The sequence below is a fragment of the Castor canadensis genome, chromosome 1, assembly GCF_047511655.1.
Source record: "Castor canadensis chromosome 1, mCasCan1.hap1v2, whole genome shotgun sequence".
NCBI classification, from domain to species: Eukaryota; Metazoa; Chordata; class Mammalia; order Rodentia; family Castoridae; genus Castor; species Castor canadensis.
This window is the reverse complement of record NC_133386.1, coordinates 30,724,313-30,741,530: the sequence shown is the minus strand read 5'-3', so window position 1 is coordinate 30,741,530 and position 17,218 is coordinate 30,724,313. Positions and strand designations below refer to the sequence as shown.

Genomic DNA, 17,218 nt, shown 5'->3' with positions numbered 1-17,218 from the left:
AGTAGAACTAAACAACCAATGGCTATATGGCAGACTGCCAATTAAAAAAAGCCAAGGTATCAGAAGGGCAATAGGATAAAAAATGTTTATTGAAAAACAGAAAAATAAATTTCTACAGATTTCTTAGATTAGAGTTGGCTAACAGGATGCAAAGGCAGCATCCCAACTAGAAAGAGTGCCAGCAATGGGAAGCCCCAACAGCCCTGGCAGGTAGAAGAAGGTCTGATATCAATCAGCCAGGAGCAAGCATGGTCTCCCTTGACCACATGCCACAAATGCATCAACTATAGTAATCGTTGAGGAAACCTCCTGTCATCCTCTTCCTTTTTGAATAAATTACATTTTCTTAATCAAAAACTTGAAAGAAAAAAATCTTGGGTTCCCAGAGATCAGATGCAGATTGTTTTTTACACTTAGACCCGACTTTTTCTTGTTTTGTTTTGTTTTGTTTTTGAGACAGGGTCTTGCTATGTAGCCCAAGATAACCTTGAACTCAAGATCCTCCCACTCAGCCTCCCAAGGGCTGGGATTACAGGTGTGTACTACCATGCTGAGCCTAAACACAACTTCTCAAAAGCACAGAAAAATGATTCAAAGACACTGTTAAGAATGTGAATGGATTTTGTTATCATAAATAAAAATACTCACCAGTTAAGTGCAATGCCCTGTTATTTTCTAAACCTTAGGCCACACACTAAAATTACAGTCCTCAAGTTTATCTGTGAAATACTCAAAACTATCTTTAGTGACCTCTAGGGGTTACTAAAGAAAATTTAATTTTAATCTTTACCTTATATGATAAGTCAATGATGAGAAAGTATATGAAATAGCTCTGCTAGAAACTTTATCATTGAAACTTTTTTCTGATAATTGTGCTTTAAATAAATGGAATGTGCACTAAAGTTAGTACAGTTTTGCACCTGTGGACACTTATTAATTCTCCAGAATAATTAAGTACCAGAGGGTGACAGTGACCTCTGTTGTGTCATTAATCTTTTAAAGAAATATCTGAGGGCAAATTTTAGAATTCAATATTTACTTTTAACATTAGAGACCCTTGGTTCCTTTCTCCCTCTGCAGATTAATATAGTCCATTTATGTGATTATATCAAATAACCTAAAAAAGTAAGTGGACTAGAGGGGATTTGTTAAAGACAGAGGTCATGTCATACTGAATAAGCTAATGAGCACCCCGATGCCTCACTGGAACTAAAACAAATAGAGGAAATGTGTGGTTGTTAAGCAGCCCAGAAGATGAAAAGCCAGACCTACAATGGCATGACCAAGGTCTTGGAGGGGAAGAAGGCCACTGTGCTGCCCACTAATGAAAGAATTCCTTTCACACTGAACCAGATCCCTTGTTCATAGACTCATATGCCTAGCTCAAAAGGAATCACAGAGGGATGGCACTGGCTACCCTGGTTTGTGGTTCCCAATCCACCTCCTCACAGCCACTCAAAGATCTTTTCCTAAAGAAGGGCCCAAGAGCAAGCAATTATGTCCACTTGTTACAGTTAAGCTACTTACCTTCTGCAGAACAAAGAGAGAGAGAATAGGATCAAGGAAGCCAAAGCATGAGCTGAACGAGATGATGACGAAGGATATAAAGCCAACCTTGGGTACAGTGACAAGTTTCCAGAATGAGTGTTCACCTGGATCAGACTCTTTAGGGTAAGGATGAAAAAAGAAATAAATCATGGCAATTAATATTTCTTCACTTTATCTTTTAACTTATTTTCAAAAGACTGGTAGGACCATCTTTAACAGCAGCTCTTGAGTTGCCTAAACTTATATATTCACTTCATTTGGATTTCAAGTTATTCAAATCTTATTCAATTTTATAAAAAAAAATCATCCTTCTAATATAAAAATAACCAACTTGATTCACAGTGTGAGTGGAAGAGGTCGGAGGTTATACCTAGAAGTAAGGCTTTCCCTGTATATGATGGAGAATAAGAAAAATCTGATTTTATGCAGGAAAAAGCATCACCAAGAACAATGTATGTTCAAAAAAATACATAATTTCTTTTTCTGTTGACAAAGCAAACACAAACAGTAGTTTGAAAGGGAATGGGGAGTGCTACTGAACCCTATGTAAGTTACTTTTAGGATTCAAGGTCAGCTGAGCACCAATCTCGCCAATCTCTTTTCCTACCAATCTCCCAGCAGTGACCCCACTTCTTCCCTGTTACAAGCATCAGCCAGGGCTATGCCCAAGACTCCCAGACATACTGCATGACTCCTTTCTTTTTTTCTCTGCAATTTTTTCAAATTCCACACTGTAAGGTCTGCCTCCAGACCTGATTCATCCACAAATTTTAGGTTTCCTACTGTACCTCCCTTTGTAGTGTTTACTATTGTTTGATGACTTTGTCTTCCAATTCATTTACTGAACAAAATCTTAGCTGAGCCAGGCACCATGCAAAATGCTGGGAGTACAAAGTTAAATAAGGCAGATGCAGATCTGGTCCTTGCTGAGAAATTATAATAAGTAGTGAAAAGTGCTAAGATGGGGCCAGAAGGGAATCTACAGGGGCATAGGACAGGGTTACCTTAACACACCAGGGAGAGCTGGATAGGAAAGCTTTTGAGATAGCAAGAAAAGAAGGGGGCAAGAACAATCCATGTACATAATTTGAAGACTCAGAAGAACTCATACGGCAGAAGGATACAGTGATAAAATTATGAAGCACCTCATAAAATATTCAAAGAAGCTAGAAATCACTAGAAATTTCAGGCAGGAAGTGAGAATCAGACACATGGTGTGCAGATGGCTCTATGGCCCTATAGTTGGAGGGGCCTAGTCAGAAGGTAAGCATAGTGGTCCTGTCCAGAGATGATATTGGATTTGGACATGGAAACTCCTTGAGAGCCATATCTGCCCCCATATATCCATCCTCATTTTTCCACAACAGCACAGTTTATTATTCTATAAAAAGTTTTTAAATAAAAAGTCAAGGCAAAGTCTAAAAATTTATAAAGTGTGGTTCAACCACTTAAGTAACACATTTAAGACTTTTTCAGGATACAAGAGATATAGTTAAACCTTAGTGTTAGTTTCTTAGTTATCGGTCAGCAGTCAACAGTAAAGTAAACCCCCATGCTCAACCACAGAACGCAGCTGAATGCAGAGAGTGGACGGGCCCCACCGTGTGGCTTGGTGAGGTACTTTCAGAAGAAAGAACATCTGGTGTGAATTTTGAATTGTATATTAAGAATGTTAGTCATCTTTAAAATATAACTTTCAAAAGTCTCAAATTTTAATTGGTCACATTTGTTGTACACACAAAAAGTATATGTGTTACGGTATAAGATAAACCGTTATGCCATTTTTTTCCACAATAAAAATTTATATTTTTAAAAACTATGAAAAGGAACACATAGTTTAGTTTATCTACTGAAGAAGACCAAGTAATGAAAATCTGGATGCAAGTTGGAATGTACTTTAAGCGACACATAGCAGAACTGCCTGGAGAGTGTTTTGGAGCTACTTGGGTAGTCCCTTTTTTTACAGGACTGTCAGTACCTTCCCTGGAAGCCACTGTTAGAGATGGGGACATGGAAGAGTCCTCTGGCAGGAGGGGACAGGAAGAAAGCTGAGCGCCATAGCACTACTTACTCAACATCTAGCCCAGTGATAGGGAAGGATAAGGGGAACCTCTCCAGAAGAAGTGATACAAATGAAGTCTTGCAGGATGAGTAAGGATTCAAGAGAGTGGGAGAGAGACTTTCCAGACCATGTGACTGATATACTTAAGCTTAACAATAGCTCCTAGTGGCTTTCAGGATAAAATTCACGTGGGTTTAAGACTTTTTATAAACTTACAAGTAAAATTATATATGTTTATGGTTTATAATATAATGTTTGGTATATGTATGTATATGTGTATATGCATGGTTAAATTAAGCTACTTAACATAAGCATTAACTAACATACTTGTCATTTTTTTTTCTGAGTTGAATACATTTAAAATCTACTCTCAGCAATTTTCTTTTTCTTTTTTTTTTTTTTTTTTTTGGTGGTGGTTCTGCCTCATGCTTGCTAAGCAGGCACTCTACCATCTGAGCCACTAGGCTAGTCCTGGGGCTGGTTTCAAACCACTATCCAAAGATCTTTGTCTCCTGAGTAGCTGCAATTACAGTCATGAGCCACCGGTGTCCAGTGGCAATTTTCTAATAGAGTAGCTCCTGCTCTGCAATTTTGCTTTCTGAGTTTTCAGTTCCCTGTGGTCAAACATGATCTGAAAATATTAAGTGGAAAATTCTAGAAATAAAAAATTCATAAGTTTTAAATTAATTATAGTATAATTATAATTGTCTACTTTATTATTAGTTACTACTGCTAACCTCTTACTGTGCCTAATTTATATATTAGACTTTATCATTGGCATGTATGTATAGGAAAAAAATATAGTATACATAGGGCTTGATTCTATCTCTGGTTTCAGGCATCCCCCAGGAGTCTTGGAACAGATGCCCATGGAAAAGGGGGCACAAGTGTATACAATACACTGTTACTAACTATAATCACCACGATGTACACTAGATCTCTTGAACTCATTGGATGTAAGGATTTTAGCAAGAAAATGACATATCCATGACTATCTTAGAGGTATTTCTTTAGAGGTATTTTTTTAGAGTTGGTCAGAAATGACCAGGGACAGGGATTCCTAGCACCCAAAGCTAAAGCTGCATTGTCCATGGGTCTAGATAGAGAGGGTAGAACTTGTGAAATTCCAAATTCTGCCAATTAAAATGTGTTCAATTTTCACAATTTTTGTCTGCAAGCTGTTAAAATAATAATTTTTTAAGTCTTCCTAAATGGGAGCACCTAAATATGCATTTACAATGCTAATATGATCTCAATCTTAGGGATTTTAAAAAATATCAGTTTTTTCCATTCAATCTAAAAAACAAAAAAAGATACTTCATTAGATAAAGAGCAAGTGTGTCAAAACTTTGTTTTGGTTCATGAAAACAGAACTACCTGGTACTTCAAATTCAATAAAGATTCAGAGATATTGTAACTGATAAATTACAGAAATAAAGAAAAATAAACACCAAGTAGCTAGACTGGTGGCTTTTAGAGGAGGCTGCAAAAGACACCACGTGGGGGAGGGACAGGCCAGTCTGCTACCTAGTCACAGAAGTTCTCAATACCCAGTTCTGTCATTAAGTAATTTGTCTGTGTTAGCAGTCTTTTCCATTACCTAGGGTGACAAGGAGTTAACGAAAGTTTTTCTCCTGTTGCCTGAGAATCTGACCTGGCATCCATTTCTTAATTATCAGCCAAGTATTCAACACACATGAGCACAGCCCAGGATGATCAAGTACTGAAACACTTAAAAAGAAGACGTGCACCACCATGTGCCTCAGCATGGTACTCCCTCTCTCGCTGTATTTTCTTACCTTGTTCTCCAGCTCTCTATTCAATCTTGCTGCGTTCTGCTAGTAAGCTGATAAATGTACAATACCAATATGTTACTAGGCAACCTTGTATAATAAAAATAACCTTGACTGGTAAATTTCATCTGGACAGAAGGAACTGCAAATGATCCCTAAGTCCCGATGAGGACACCATGTTTTGTGCTCCCTGAGTGTGCTAACTCTTGTAATCAGCATGCCACTCATGTACCCTGGGAGCAATTCCCACGCATTTATCACAAGGTAAGTTGACTCCTAAAAGGTGTGAAATCAGGGTGATTCCTATTACTGATTTGGACCTGTATCCTTGCATCTGGTCTATGACACACAGATGGCTGAAAGCCCACTAAAGAGGAAGAACTGACCTTGCCCTCTTATATTATAGCCTTCTAGAAATACTAAGGCCATGTGTGGACCATAGGGAATTCTTATCTTGAATATTTAGTTCAGTTCAAGAACAGCTCTAGTGGGCACTGCATGTGATAATGGTTTCTGAGCAGAAATTAAGTATTTGCTTCTTCTAAATGTTAGAAGAATTTATAATAGGCAGAAATTTTTATAAACAAACTACCTACAATGTTTCTAAAAAGAAGATCTGTTCTAAAGTGCTCTAAAGAGCTATTACTGATTATGTAAAACAAAAGTGAGTGTCTGGTAAATTGGTATCCTACAAAGGCATAAAAATAAATTTAAGATCCTTAAAATGAATACTGTAGACGTACCATAATTGGGTAAAATACATATGTTGAGCGGTATCATCAGTAGAACTATGCTTCCCAGAAAAATGAAAGGTACCTTGTAGCCAAAGGATTGATACAAAAAGCCTCCTAAAGGGGGACCTAATACTAGTCCCAGTCCAGAAAAAACCTCAAGACTTCCCTAAAAATGGAAAAACAAAAGAAAATTGAGTTAATCCATTTCATTTAAAGAATTAACAGCACACTATCTGAAAAAAATTCTGCTTCACAATATACACATACATACACACGGACCAAAACTTAAGTCTATATATTTAAATCATCAAAATACTAGAAAAATAAAATACGAGAGTTTTTAAAAAGTTCTTATGGTAGGGAAGGTTTTCTGTTTGTGATGTAAAACACAGAAGACATAAAAGAAATTACTGATAAATCTGATAACATAAAAATGTGAAAAACTGAGCATGGGATACACATCAAAAGACAAATTAAAAGTAGGAGGAAATACTAACAAAAAACTAATTTCCCAAAGACATTCAGGGAGCTACTACCAATCAGTGAGAAAAATGTGAACAGCCCAGTAGGAAGATGGGCAAATGCTATCAACTGCTGTCACATAAAGTGAAATGCAAATAGCTCTTAGAGGAAGCAACAGCTTGCTCTCATTTTTTAAAAGAAATGAACAAGTTTAAACCTCAAGATACTAGATTTTCACCAATTATTTGTCAACACAATCTGCTGGCAGAGTTTGGGGCAGAGGCTTTCTTACACAGGTGCCAATTTAGCAAACTCTCCACATTGTTAATGCCTCTCTCTCCTAGGAATTTGACTTACAGGAGTAACCTCACACATGTGGCATAGTATATACACAAGTTTACACACTGTAGCAGTTTGCAATGACATGAAATATTCATCAACAATTTGAACAAACTAAGGCATATCCACACAGTGAAACAGTATACAGCCAGTAAAGACAGAGTAAGAAAGCTTTTTATATGTAGATATAGAAAGATCTCTCATATAAAGTCTTTGTTAGTGTAACTAGCAAGGTGCTGAATGGTGTGTGTCGTATGCTACCATTAATATAAAGCAAAAAAGAGGAAAGGGGATCATGCTGTCCACCAGTGTGTGTGTGTGTGTGTGTGTGTGTGTGTGTGTGCATGCACATGGAATCTCTCCGGAAGAAACTTGTAATATCTACTGCCTCCTGGCTGGGGGTAGACTCTGAAATGGAGAAAACAAATAAAAACTATGAAGGTGACATTTGGTCTGATGGTGACCAGGGATCCCATGGAAATCCACAGTCCTATCCTGAAGAAAAAGCTATGAGAAAGCCTGCTTGGGGTAAAAGAGGCAGCTGCTCAGAGTTGGGACAGGTGTCTGGTGGGTCACTAATACCAGGTCTATATGTATCTGGGTAGTACATCAGGATGTATGTCAGTGTGATGCTACCAGGTTCTAGACTTTTATGTCAAAATAAAAAGGTACTCCATGGACATTAAAGAAGCACATAACTCTTCCATGTATCTGGAAAAAGTAGAGGGAGGACTCCAGTATAAACCAAGTGTTTAATCTCTTTACTGAACTAGAGGAATACTTCAGGCAAGTCAGGTACAAGGCAGGACACAGAAAAATATTACTCAGGATATTTTAATAAAAGTAGTAAAATTATAATTGTTTTGGGTCATATTTACCCATTAAACTATCCATTAAGTTTGGGGCAAGACCAGGAAAAGCACCTGAATACCACCAATGGTACACTTTTTTAACAGCCTTACTGCTAGAAGGAGAATTAAGGGTATAAGGAACCAAAAACACAAGAAAGTGGAGAAAAGCAGGTATAGAAAAATGGACCCCAGGTTTAATTTTGGCCTTCACTCAAAGGAAAATGAGGAAAATTTATAAAGTACTTACCAATACTGTAGCCACATTATTTGGGAAAGCCTTTGCGAGGATGGAATCCGATGCAGTGATTGCTGCACTAAAGCTTATTGCATCTACTATTCTCACTAGAAAACACATAGTAATAAATATTGGTCCATCTGGAACTTGGTCCAAGACACTAAAAAAGAGTAAGATAATTCTCAAATGCCAATCTGGTTTAAATTTTTTACCTTAACTATGTCCACTGAAAAGAGTAATACATTATCCACAGTTATTACAGTAAATCTCTTTGGAATATGATTTTTTTTTCAAGAGTTGCTCTGTTATATCTATCTTTATCCCAAACTACCAAAAATGCCATGTCTTTCTTATTATCTCTCATGCTTTCTCTTCAACAAAACCAAAGAAGAAGAGGGCGGGGGGGGGGGGGCTGGGAGGTGGGGTGGGGCGCAGGGGGTGGCACAAACAATGTATATGTATACACATGTAAGTAAATGTAAAAATTATAAAATACGATAAAAGGAAAAAGAAGAAAAAGAGTTGCTTTGTTAAACTTTCCATGGGAAATTATCTTTTTTAGTTAGTATTTGAGTCATAATGACAGTTTGGTTGCTCTTTCCTGCTGCCATCATTGGTCATTCCTGCTGACCACTGGATGATGCTGCTGAATAGACCTTAATGAAATATAGCAGTTTCTTGGGACATACAGGGGACCCACCTACACACACCTGAGATATCAAAATCTGAGGATGCTCAAGTCCCTTTTATAAAAATGGCATTGTAATTTACATATGACCTATTCACATCAACTTGTATGTTTTAAATCTTCTCTTCTGTTTTATTTATTTATTTACTTACTTACTTACTTACTTACTTATTTACTACTGAGGATGGAACCAGGGCCTCCACCATGGCAGCCAAGCCTTATATTGCTGAGCTATGTGGCCCAGCCCTAAATCATCCCTAGAAGACTTTACTATTTAATACAACATAAATGCTATGCAAATAGTTGTTATACTATATTATTTAGGGAATAATAATAAAAAGGCCTACATATGTTCAACACAGACACATTTTTTTCAAATATTTCTATCTGCAGTTGGGTTCATAGACACAAAACCCAGATACAGAAGGCCAACTGTGTGTGAAATCACTCTGATAAGACCTATATAGAAAAAAAGACTTCTTACTATCAAGTTCTCATATGTTGGGACTCAAACCTTTAAAAAAAAAAAAAGGGAGAATAAAGAAAATAGAAGACCTCACCAAAAAAAAAAAGAAAAAGAAAAAGAAACCCTACTTCATTTAATGGCTTTCCTGAGTTTATCTCCTCCATCCTCTTACCATTCCTCCGTGTTTCCCTAGTAGTTATTAGTTACTATGCTGGTGATTTAAGGATTCTAAGCTTAAGAACTTTTATAGCTGTTTTGCTTCTAGCACTTATTTTCCTTTGACTGGAAATAGCAATGGGAAAAAACATTCTGCTCCTTGCTCTGAAGTGAACACATGACCTAGACTGGCTAATCAGAACATTCTTTCCCCTTCTCCACAGTGGCCATGACACAGGGAGGCCATCAAGAAAGATGATGCTAAAAGAGACAAGAAAAACAGAAAGAAAGAACAAGAGAAAGAGAGAGATAGAGAGAAAGAGCAAAAGAGAGAAAAAAAGAAAGGGAGAGAAGAGAGGGAGAGAGAGGGAAAGAGAGGGAGAGAGAGGGAGAGAGAGGGAGAGAGGAAAAGAGGAAGAGAAGGATGGAGGGAGGGAAGGAAGGATCGACCAGTGGGGCTGCACTCCATGCCTCTAACAGAGCTATTAGGAAAAGTGATACTCTCTTCCTACTAAAGCTATAAGGACCTTCTTGCCACCAAAAGGGAAGAGGTTGCCTAAGATCAAAGCACAACAAGAGGAAAGCAAAGCCAGCAAGCTGAGAAAGACATCTGATGACATTGTTTTAGCATTTATATCCTGATGTTCTGAGCTAATTCTTTGGGGGAAAAAAAATCCATGTTTCTGCATAAGTGAAAAAAGTTTCTGTGACTCAGAAAACTAAGTTAAGCTCCTATCACTCTCAGTCACAGGATTCCTAATGGATTGATTCAGTAGCTAGTTTTTTTGTTTTATCATGTTGTGTTGCTAAAGGGTCTTGTTAGGTAGCTTAGGTTAGCCTTAAACTTGCAATCCTCCTGCCTCAGCCTACCTAGTGTGGGGACTATAGGCATGGGCCCCATGCCTGGCTCAGTAGTCAGTTTAATGGCCATTCCCTACAGGGAATCTATCCTAAAGATCCATGTCATTCTTCCCTGTTCTCTACTCACTCAGCTACACTTTCCATTAGTCACACGCTATGCATTCAATAGACATTGATACTACCTGTTTAAAGAGCCATTAACATTTTTAACTTAAGGTAAACAATGAAATCTATTCAAATATCCAAGCATATCAGAAAGCAACTTACCCAAAGAGAATTGTAACTCCTCCTGAGACAAATATTCCTGCTATAAACATAAATTTTGCTCCAATATATACCAGCTATAATAAATGTCAAAGAAGAGTGATAAATGGGTTACTTCTACAAGTTTATATTTACATAAACAAATCCCCAAATATAAAATAGAGGGAAGACAGATAGATATAGTTAACATAACATTAAAATAACTATTTAAAATCATTTAAAATATACATTGCTCACAAACATAGTATCAACCCTAAGGACTGGAACTGTCGGTAGTGGCATAATTTATAAAACTATAATGGTGATTATTTCTCTATTCATAGAAAGTCTAGACTGGTGAATTAGAATAACTCACTACGCAATGTTTAAAAATTAAAATGTGCATATGAAATTTATTACTTACATATTTTCCAAATACCAAAGATGACAGCAAGTCAAATAAAGCGTAACATCCAAAGATCATACCAATCGTGGTATCGCTGACTCCCTTCTTTTCAGCCTTTGAAGAAACAAGAATGGGAAGGCAAAACAGCACCAGTAAGGAAAAATGGAATATGGGATCAGAACATCATCTTCTTATGAGTTTCTTTCTGTATAGTATTTTTGAAGATTATTATTTTAAAATAAGTAGGGAAAGGGAGGAAGGGAAACTAGTTTATATAGTAAAAATCTACTTTCTGGCATGAAAATAATTCACTTGCCCTGCCTATAAAGAGTCGAAAGCTGGGTGCTGGTGGCTCACACCTATAATCCTAGCTACTCAGGAGACAGAGATCAGAGGATGGAGGTTCAAAGCTAGCCTGGGGAAATAGCTCTCCAAGACCCTATCTTGACAAAAAACACAAAAAACAAACAACGCAAAACAGGGCTGGCAGAGTAGCTCAAGTGAAAGACCATCTGCCCAGCAAGCATGAGGCCCTGTGTTCAAACTCCAATGGTGCAAAATAAATAAATATAAATAAATGAGGACAGCTGGCTCTACTTCTCAGTCACAGGACTGAGGAAACAGCTGACTTAAACACACTTCCTTTTTAGTGTCACTTTAGGTTATAGAATTGCACTCCACTAAAAACAAAAAATATCTGCCACTTGTAATCCCAGTACTTAGAAGATGCAGACGGGAGGATAGAGAGTTGGAGGTTAGCCTGAGCTATGTAGGGAGACATTGCCTGTCTCAAAACAAAACAAAACAAAACCAAACCACAAAGATAGGAAATTCCATGACCTGGCACATGAGTCCTACAAAAGCCCATTCAGTTTGGTTCCCTGTCTCTATCATTATTACCAGTTCCCTGAGAGTTTGGAAAAGAGTTTTCCTTCCTGACATCAACAATGTACATGAAAGATGTTCCCCCAACAATCCACATTCTCTTAAAACACTTAGGGTAGTTTACTGTCCATAAATTATAATTATTAATGTTTATAACCCATTCCATCAGGTAACTCTGAAATTTGCTACAGGTGATACAATGTTTATCTTAACTCTACTTCGAACTTCAAATGCTACTATGGTTAGGTACAACCGAACAAAAATAGAGACAAGATTAAAAAGCTTTTTGAAACCTAGAAAAATATGGCAAGCCTTATATCAGGCTCTAGTTATAGGAATTTAAGGAGTTAGAATATGAGTTTAATCTTTCTAAGATTGGCAACTTAACATACTACGAAGCTTGAAGCCTGACCTGATCAGTGTTGTTCTCTCAGTCAGTCAGCCCTCATTTATTGAGCATCTTCCATGTGTCAGCAGTGAATATTTATGGTCAGATAGAGATTTATCCTCTCACCAGAGCTTCAAGCAACATGTATTGGAAATGCAGAGCGTATATACATACACACATCAGTACACACACACACACACACACTTTCTTCCCCTTTTCTCTCTACAATTTTAGGAAAAGAAATTTCTCCATCCCTTTCCATGGAAGATACCATCATCATTTAATCTTTACCTTAATAAAATGTAATACCTACCTTTATCAAAGCATCATACCATGGGAAACTGGATGGGTGAACTCATTGGGCTTTTTGTTATTGTTTGTTTTGTTTTACTATTTTTTGCTTGTTTTTGAGTCAAGGTCTTGCTATATAACCCAGATTGGCCTCAAACTCTCAATCCTCCTGCCTCAGCCTCCTGCATACACTAGCACAACCATCTATGAACTCACTCTTCTAAACTAAACTTAAGGAAGGGACCCCTATACTCTATGAAGGCCTCCATAAGTGTGGACCCTAAGCACCTAGTGGTGGGGTAGGGAAGAAAGGATGGATCCATAGCACTGCAGGTATTATTCAGGCAGAATTTGCACCTAAAATTCTGTGGGCTTCATAAATGGTTATTCCCTTTCCATCTACTAATAGCTATGTTAAAACAGTATAGAGACGAGAAAACTTTTATTAAAATACTTTTAATGACATCTTAGCAAAAGATCACACTGTATATAGACCGGATTTTGAAATCTGCATTTCTACTACACAAGAGTCAGTGTCCTTGAAGGGAAGGTACTATCAAAGAAGTCAATTAACATGTAGGAAGAATGGTCATTGGACAAATTACATTATCTATGCCATTTGTTTAATAGATCTGATAAGTATTTAATTCTTGTATCTGGCATAAAATGTATAACGGTTATAGCAACTAATACCTAATTGGGCTCTCACTGTAAGCCACAGTCTCCATTAAGTGCTGTTCTGCATGATAACTAACACAATTAAATAATGATTGTACTGCTATCTGTCTCCATTTACAAACGAGGACACGGACTTGCAAAGATTACAAGTCATTAAGCCACACAGTTGCCATCACGTACGTTCCACTTCCACCTTCACTGTGGAAATGGAACAGTGACATAGGAGAAGGATGGCAGGAAAACAAGGAATTGAAGTGAGAATCCTATACCAGAACTTAAAAAGAACAGACCCATTCTCTTTTTGCCAAATTATCAGTCACGCATTTAAACCATACAGGAGGAAAGGATGAATTTTTGTTAATACATTTGCCAACTGATGAATTTAATAAGAAATGAAACAGAGCCCATTATTCATAACTATAGCTTTTACAATTAGAATTTTCTCTCTCCTGTATTTCTCTTCTTTCTTTCAGTCTTCCACCAAACAAGTAAAATCTCAATCAAATACAAAAAAATATAAAATACACACACATATCCACAGCCTGGCTTTTCTGTATCTCTGCTCCACTTAGAAAAAACTAACATTAGTTGTGCTTATTCAGTTTCAACTAAGTCAGGAAATGCCCTTCTAACTGGTTCATCTACTTACCCCAGTTCTTCTGCATCTTAATTCATATAGCTCTGTAATATTATGATACATACATTTTGTTTTTTTCCCATGGTGCCTAGCTAATACCTCTGACCTAGTTTGGTAAGACCTCCCTTATTCTAGAGAGGTCCCAACCCAAACCCTAGAGGGAGGAATGCTACACAGAGAGGCCAAGAAGAGCCTGAACATACAGGCTTTGCTGGGTTTCCACAACCAACCTATAAGCAATCATACTATGCAATGAAGTCTCCATAAAACCCAAAAGCACAAGGTTCACTGAGCTGAACACATAGAGTTTCCTGGAGGATGGCACATCTACAGAGGGCATGGAAGCCCCAGTCTCCTTTCATTCCTCACCCAATGCATCTTTTCATCTGTATTCTTATAATACACGGGTAAACGTGTGTTTCCCTGAGTTCTGTGTCCACTCAAGCGAATTAAATCGAAACCACAGAAGGGGTTGTGGGAACCCCTTCATAGTAGGTCAGTCAGAAACACAAGTGAAACAGCCTGGGGCTTGCAAGTGGCATCTGAAGGCAGAGGGTGGGGGTGGGGGTGGGGGTGGTCTTGGGGGTAGAGTCTATCTCCAGGCAGGCAGCATCAGAATTAATTTGGATTACAGGACACCTGGCTAGTATCTGTTGCTGCAAAGGTGTGAGAAATCCCCACACCTTTGAAGTCACAGAAGTGATCTGTGCTGTAAGTATACATACAGTATGAGAAACTGAGTTTAAGTTGGTTTTTTTCCTTCTGTATCCTCAGAGGCTCCCATTATTATTTTTTTTTTCACAAAACCCAAATCTGATGAAACATCTCCTATGATCTCCCAGTGAGTGTTTGGCATGCATGCAAGTGCCCTTGTGTTCTAGCTGTAATTTGCCTCTCAGATCCTTGGCCTCGATCAGGCCACACCAAGCTGTCTGTTTTCCCTAGAAATACACCATTCACTTTGCTCTTCCCCTGACCACATCTGGAGTGCTCTCACCTCTTAGCAACTATCATTTCTCAAGACGCACCTGAGAAGTCCTATTCCATACCATACCTGCTTCCTACGCTGTCCATGGAAGAGTCAACCATTCCTTTTCCTTGGGTCTTATAACTTCTGGATATCCTTTTCTGAAAGAATATCCAAATAGTCGGAAACACTTCTTTTTCTTTTTCTTTTCTTATTATTTCCATATTTTTCACTCCCAATGAGCAAGCAAGAGAGGGACATTTTCTTTTTCTTTTTTTCCCCTACCACATCCAATGCCCAGCACACTTAAACCTCTAGTGATTAGGATGGAACTGGGAAGTCCCTTAACTTCTGACATATTTTTCTTCATTTTTGCTATTCCACCCTCCTTCTTGGAGTTGTTGTAAGCACCAAATGGATAAATGGGTGGGAACGTGCATTGAAAACCAGTGAGCTCTATATGAGTACAGAGCCATATTGTTCCATTAACAGAAAAGCCACTTTATCCTCTTGTAAAACATGGAATGGAGAACTACAAGTGTCAAGGCAGTTAGAAGAAGGAGATGCTGCCAGCACATTGTGAGTCCAAAGCTTTGGCAAAAAGCACAAAATAAAACACATAGACAAATTGTTTCCAAGTTAGTCCTCTTCATCCTATATATATTATATCCCACTTACTCCATATACTAGGGGACTGTATAGGGATTATTCTGTGTGTCCCATTATCTGCAGATTCCAAATAAAAGGCTATGATTAGAAGGAAGTAGGCAATATTAAACAGAAATCTTCCTTTGTGCAAACATTACTGCTGGAGTCCATAAGAAATTCAAGTCAGAAAAGAGAATTTACTGGGTCACAATTCCTAATTCCAAAATATTAATAAACCAAAATGCCAGAAGACAAAGTAATTGTCTTAATACAGACCTTCTGTAGCAGCATTTAAATCTTTTACATTTTGCATACTATAAAATTAAATAATTCAAAAGATGTTTAAAACATTAGAGTTCATAAGGATGTAAAATATCTTACCTCCTTGGGGAAAAAGGGTCCAAGGATAGAATAGGCCATCATAGAACTTAAGTTCATGGAAGCTGCTGATATCAATACAAAAAGCTGTTCTCTTGAAAGTCGCCTGGGTGTCTCTCTTGCAGTTCTTGTGTGGTCATCACCTTGAACACAAACACACTATAATTGCAAGGATGTAATTGGGACTATAAATGGAAATACACAAGTGTCATTTCTGTGCAAAGATGGTGTACTTTGAAGACATTTTAAATATAGCACATATGATCAGACAGAAAGCAATTCTGGAACATCACTGCCATGTTAAAAACATATCACTTTCATTTACATACGCTTCCCTCAGATTTTTAATGCACAAATGATTAAGCCATGTGATCTGTTTTGGCCTTACCACAGGGCCTACCTCTCTGGTCTTCAATAAATCCCTTCAAGGATGAGGGCAGAATGATCTCCAAAGGGTAACACTCTCTAAAGAATCATATCGCTTATTTTCTCAGACTACTAGTTTCACATGCTGCATGGATTCAATAATGTTTTAAGCATTCAATGTTATCCATTTACTAGGAATTCTAGGGCCAGTATTGAAGTCAGTGAAGTGTAAGTAAGAGAAAACAAGCCAAAATCATTCAATTGGTGAGTTTAACACAATGGTAGCCTTCTGGAAAGACAAGTCCCACAAAGCAGAAAATCAATTCTTTTTTTTTTTTTAAACAGTAATTACTAGTCTTTTTTGCATCAATTCATTTAATGCTTGTTCTCAGGGTTAAACTGTCATTTAACTTAACAACACCTAATCAATTACTCAATTCCAATCATCCAAGCAAATCCATTAGATATTTTTAAATTAAATGATTCTGAGATAAACGTATTTTATTTGCTCCATTTTTTTTTTCAGAGATGGTCATTTCATTGAGGTCCAGAAAAAAATAATCTGCAATATGAGGAAGTCTTAAGAATCTTGTTAAAATTCTGGAGTTTTAGAAGGGAAATGAGAGAAAGGGGAAGAAGAGTGAAGAATACTTGAGATAATATTTTACTCCTAATTGTATACGTAATTTGAATGCATTCTTAAACACCGCGTACTTAAAAGCAGAGCAATGGGAAGAAAGTCATCAGAGGCAGTACCATATGCAAACTTCACCCTGAACTTTACTCCTTCCAGAGAAAGAAGAAATGCCCGCCTGGCTTGGCCTGAACCTCAAGTCAGGCCCCGGCCTTATGGAATCTCTAGGAAGTAAAGCTAAAGCCAATTCGATCCTTGTAAAAGGGACAGGCCAGAAGCACCCGCCGCCAGGCTGCTGTCGGTCACCTCCTGTCCCCCCAGGAGGCGGGGAACCCGACGCGTCCATGCGCGGTGCGTCCAGATCCGACTCAGCCTCCACCGTGAGCCGGGATTCAGCCGGTGACGATCGGACGCGGGGGCCGCCGCAGCTCCGCCGGGCCTGGCATCGCGCGGTCCCCGCGCAGCGACCGCCGCGGGTCCTCGAGCCTTCTAGGACCGCGGG

The 17,218-nt window shown here is 38.1% G+C and overlaps 1 protein-coding gene across 8 annotated transcripts in view; it reads right to left on the bottom strand.

Annotated features, from left to right (window-relative positions):
* Nucleotides 1-17,218, bottom strand: part of Slc18b1 (solute carrier family 18 member B1) — a 26,078-nt gene extending 8,860 nt beyond the window's left edge. For 5 of the 8 annotated variants that reach the window (XM_020165428.2, XM_074074401.1, XM_074074399.1 and 2 more), the window contains exons 1-7: nt 17,023-17,218; nt 15,720-15,859; nt 10,863-10,958; nt 10,463-10,536; nt 8,037-8,184; nt 6,147-6,303; nt 1,528-1,664 (exon numbers count right to left, since the gene is read on the bottom strand). In XM_020165428.2, the coding sequence (XP_020021017.1) occupies nt 1,528-1,664; nt 6,147-6,303; nt 8,037-8,184; nt 10,463-10,536; nt 10,863-10,958; nt 15,720-15,859; nt 17,023-17,062 (792 nt within the window). In that variant the 5' untranslated portion in view covers nt 17,063-17,218. Of the gene's footprint in view, nt 1-1,527; nt 1,665-6,146; nt 6,304-8,036; nt 8,185-10,462; nt 10,537-10,862; nt 10,959-14,777; nt 14,852-15,719; nt 15,860-16,838; nt 17,002-17,022 lie in introns of those variants that run through there. The other 3 variants (XM_074074424.1, XM_074074413.1, XM_074074428.1) reach the window with 3 other exon arrangements.